General features: G+C 36.4%; 1 protein-coding gene across 1 annotated transcript in view; it reads left to right on the forward strand.

The window, feature by feature from the left end:
* Window positions 1-4,722, forward strand: part of LOC105359453 (uncharacterized) — a 114,186-nt gene extending 109,464 nt beyond the window's left edge. Inside the window, exon 13 of the mRNA XM_011496067.1 lies at window positions 4,700-4,722. Coding sequence (XP_011494369.1) covers window positions 4,700-4,722 — 23 coding nt within the window. The remainder of the gene's footprint in view (window positions 1-4,699) is intronic.
* The last annotated feature ends 317 nt before the right edge of the window (window positions 4,723-5,039 follow it).

The raw sequence follows: 5,039 nt of genomic DNA on the forward strand, positions 1-5,039 counted from the left end.
CGTTGGGGGGGGGGGTAGAAGAAAAGGACGGCACTATCTTTTTCTCAGGACGGAAACTACGCTGGACTTCCCTCTCCTCCAGTCTGCCTCCCATGGCTTTACCATTGTCCGCTAAGAGGGTTTGCTTGTATCCCCCAAGATGCGCATGCGTCATCCGATTAAAATTACTAATTAGCTAATTAACTTCGGTTCGCAAAGCGCGCATCTAGAGGCCCTCGACGCTCCTCCCTCCCACTGACTAAGTTGACCACCTGATTATGATGCATTGCTCTTAACTTGCGTTCCGAGTACCCGAGCCTCGGAAATTATTACAAAGGAGGTATGTGTAGAATTCGATGAACGTCACAGCGACTGCGGGTCGAGTGGCGAAGAGGAGGGGCTCTGGAGCGCGAGAGTTACAGGGACGGGGTGGGGAGGGCGCCGGTGAACTGAGCGGCGGCGGGGCGGGGAGGGGGGTGGTGGTGGTGGTGTATGAGGAAATACAGAAGTCTAGGATTCGATATTATTCGCCAAGTAGGGCAGCTTTGGTGCAATGTACCTTGGATTGCTCTTGCCAAGAAATTTATCTGAATTTATCGGTGCATTTGCGTTTGATCTTTATTCCCTTTCAGTATTAATCGTTAATTTACTTTAACTTATTAGGGCGTCCGTTTTTTATTTATTTTTAAAGGCGCACCGAGGTTTCACGGAGTTATTGACATAAATATTTCCAAGAAATATTTCATAACAAATGTCATTTCATAGCATACACTTATTTTCAATATTTAAATGACTCTAATAAATTAATATAATATTTATGTGGTATATAATATTGTATTTATTATGAATCTGAAAGCTGCTCTAATCATATTAAGATTGTATTCTATTGTAATTTTCAAGAATTCGGTTGTGTCTTTCTTTAACAAATTACGAATGGAGAGCTCATGAAGTTTATAAAGCTAGTATACATGCTAAGTAAAGTGGTCATTCGCTCTTGGAAAAATGTATTGTGTTACAGAGAGTCCGTACAATTAAAAAACTAAATCAATAAGTGGCGCGTGTTTGAATCGAAAATTTTTCATGCATATGAATCATTGGTAAAAGAAAAACGGTCAAGAATTTATATGTACCGCAATTAATTAATTACCTTACCTAAATCACCTTTTTTTTTGTTTTTCGACAAAATTAATTTCATTGCTTTTTGATGCTGCAGTGGGCTTAACGGGCAGCATTTGTCTTAATATGAGATCTTGGAAGTTTGTAAACTTTAGCGAACTGCAAACAAAGCCGATGACTTTTTAACTACGAATCCCATTCGAGCTACGGTGATTCATCCACTCGTTTAGTTAGGTTTCTATGGGGCATTTTCTCGAAATCTAAGCGCCCATCAAGTGCCAAGCCCACCAAAGTTCGAATAATTATAGCTGTTCCATTAGGTCGTCAACCAGGGGGATGCAAAGTGTCCATGACAATGTTGAAAATTAAATTTGTTCGCCGCTGCGGCGTCAGCGGCGGCGGCGGCAGCGCCGGCTTCCAATTTGAAATATAACAAACCGGTCGCAACCGTGTACAACGAGTTACTCGAGTGCGCTGGTGATGACGAACGGGGCGACAGGGGACCCGATCCATTATGTGTCATTCGTTTGTGAAAAAAGGAGTCGTGGCTCGCAACTGCGCAACTGGGGTGCTGAGTGAAGGATAAATGATGCGGAGTATGCGACGGTTTAGTAGAGATTGAGAGGCTCTCGAGCGTATTGATAAACCCATGTACTTGCCTGGGAACCTAAATAATGCTCCAATTTACTTTTTCTTTCAGCCGAATGGATAGCTGAAAATTTGACGACTTCATAATAATTCTCATAAACAATTATCATTATTATGTTTATATGGGGCCTTAATTGTTTAGAGATATTAATTTCTCGTACATTCAAGATTTTTAAGCTTCGACGATGGATATCGTCATTGATTGGGCTGGCTGCGCGGCTCTTAAGGCTACTTGCATTGTAGGATGTAACAATAATGTGAATATGTTGGCGAGTTAGATATGATATTAAAAAGCAATAAGCCTCGTAAAGTCAGATGGTGAAACGAAGGTCGTTAAGATACTTTGTAGGCAGAGCGAGCGATCATATTTCCAATGTGTCGAATATGTGGTATTCGTAAGTGTAAAAGGTAGTAAGATTTATGTCGTTGTGCGAATGCTCGTGTATAAGTTTCTCTATCTAAAAAAGATCATAGACAAAAGGTCGTATATAATAGAACGAGGTGATGCGCGTAGGATGCAGGCCCTTAATGCAGAGCGACAGAAAGAAATAAGCAGAATAGAAAGTATCAGTTGGGTAATCAGACTCCAACTGTTTAACGACGGCTAAAAAAATAACGATCGCACAAAAGTAATAAAAAATCGGCAGAACGGCAGAGAGTGGGAGGGAGGTGAATGCACATCGGAAGCTCGGAGACAAGAAGCTCGCAGTCGAATAACGAATTCAAAGGAGCGTATCGCTGACTCCCGAGGCCTTTTGTACATGACGGGTGTCACCCTGACGGGGGGTCCGGCGTTCTCATATCGGCTGTCTCCCGCTCTGCTGACGATAATTCGTTTAGCGAGATAATGGCCGCGTGCTGGAGCCAATTTTGCGTCTGGCTTACATACATAGTTGCAAACGGATTTGCAGAAAAGTGTCGGGATCGGGTAACGATGACGCGATCAGGATTTCGTGTGATTTGCTTACGGGAACGGGGCAAAATGCGGATCTTCATTTTTCGATTTCACAGCGACGCAACTCCATTGTATTGCGAGGGGACGTCCCCGGGTTTTTATGAGTTTCGAATTGACTTGTAACCAAGACCGAATAACATTACGAGAGACGCACGCATCTTCGGGAGCTTTCCACGGCCGAAGCGCCTAATTGCACAAACCACTTAAATTATAATTTCAGCCTCAACCGTAAAAATTACTTTGATGGAAATCGCTATCCGATTTACGTATTGCAATGAATCAAATTACTGTAATTAATTATTTGGATTGTTTTTACTTTTCATTTTCTGCTGTTATTGATATGTTTATTATTATTGTTGTTGTTGTTGTTGTTGTTGTTGTTGTTATTATTGTTATTATTATTACATTAATAAAAGAAGAGTTATAAACGTTTCGCAATTTTCATTAATAACCATTAATAAAAGAAGAGTTATAAACGTTTCGCAATTTTCATTAATAACCTATTGAATTAAAAGAGTGTTTTAGTTAAAAATTAAGAGAGAAAATTGAAATAGTGGAAATGCAAAACTACTTTTAATTAGAAATAGCGATAAAGGGCCAATAGACTAGTAATTTTATGTTAACATACACAGTCAGCTATAAAGCATACTTAAACTATGATTATTATAACTTATACAAATAATACGTACATTTTTGGATAAAATTTTTATTCAATCTTTTCAATATCAATTATTTAATTGTTAAATAGTGTGCCATACATAATAGTTTTACATACATAATAGATATAACATTTCAATATAAATTTTTTAATAACTTGAAATCAAATGGTTATTTAGAATTACTTAGAACCTTAATATTCAGTATTTATATTATACAGAAAATTGTAAATAAAATAATAACTTATTAATTTCAAGTATATTTTATATTATCCAGACGAAAAAGATTTTATTTTACTATAGCATAATGTTACGGTCGAAGACGAAAAGAACAGCTTACATATTTTACAAAATTACCATCAAATACAGGATTTTATCGGAATATAGATGAAATTCTATAAAAGTTACATAATTTAAAAAAATTTTTAGAAAGAATTTAATGTTTATTGCTGAATAATTTATTAGAATAAGCTCATATCCACGGTTGATTTATATTAAAAAAATTTTTTTTTTAAATTACACAAGGATGCATGTATGAAAAGACGCAGTAATGAAAAATATCACGAATATGATCGTGACAACAATATATATCGCGTATTGTATGTAAAAATAAGTTGATCAACAAAAATATTACTTTTCCATCAATTGTTGAAAATTTAAATAATTTATTGTAACGCTACGTTTATCATGTAAAACAAATTTATTATAAATATTAGTGAAGATGTTATTAATAAATTAATATTTGAAATTATAATTGTAATTTATGGAATAATAATATTCTTATGAATATATAATAACTAACATAACATTTTCAATTAATTGCACGATTTTATTGAATTCCGTTGGATTTGCCACGGAAGACCAAGGCGGCAAAATTCTAAGATTTGATAAGCGCCCTTACATCGCCCAGGTGTAAGGGAAGAAATCTCGATTTCGAAGAATTTATAATAGTGACCAATAGGAAGGAGGTAAAATTTATCTAATATCTTTCAGCCAATAGTTTTTTAGTTTTTCGCCAAGGGTCATTCATGTTCGAACTTGTATAATCGTTTGACCGCGCTCTATCTATTTAAGCTCGAGCAAATCGTCTTAGGTATCAATCGATTACCTGAGTTATCGGTGTTCACACTTGTGCAATATACCCATAGTGCATCAGTCGATCTTGATTTTATGACATTGTGCGAATCAACGACACTTTATAAGCCAATTGCAATATAAGGTATGTTTAAAAAAATTATTATAATTATAAATTATATTATATTATAAATATTATATTATATAGGTATTATAAATATTCATCAAGAAAAAGCGATGATTAATTAAATGATAATTTATGTTTTTAAAGGTGTGAACAATTGCGGAATATAAGGTCGTACATTTCGGCATAAGCACCTGAAATGGCATCGTTCATTGAAATACTGAAACTCGAAATGCAGTCCACTGCCTTCCAAGAAATTCTCGACCAGGAATTGCCGCACCGAACGATTGACGAGCAGCAGGCGATCATGCAGGAGGTCCTGGAAATGGCTGAGCAGAATGAGGAAATTAGCGACAACTCAACGTCGATCGAGTATGGAATGAATCTGCAAAACCAACAGGACTCCCATGATACTGGAAAACTGGCCTTGAAATATTTGAAGCAATTCGTAAACCACATTGCGAATATGCGAAATATGCTCGGACAT

This window comes from Ceratosolen solmsi, unplaced genomic scaffold (genome assembly GCF_000503995.2).
Source record: "Ceratosolen solmsi marchali unplaced genomic scaffold, CerSol_1.0 scaffold11, whole genome shotgun sequence".
NCBI classification, from domain to species: Eukaryota; Metazoa; Arthropoda; class Insecta; order Hymenoptera; family Agaonidae; genus Ceratosolen; species Ceratosolen solmsi.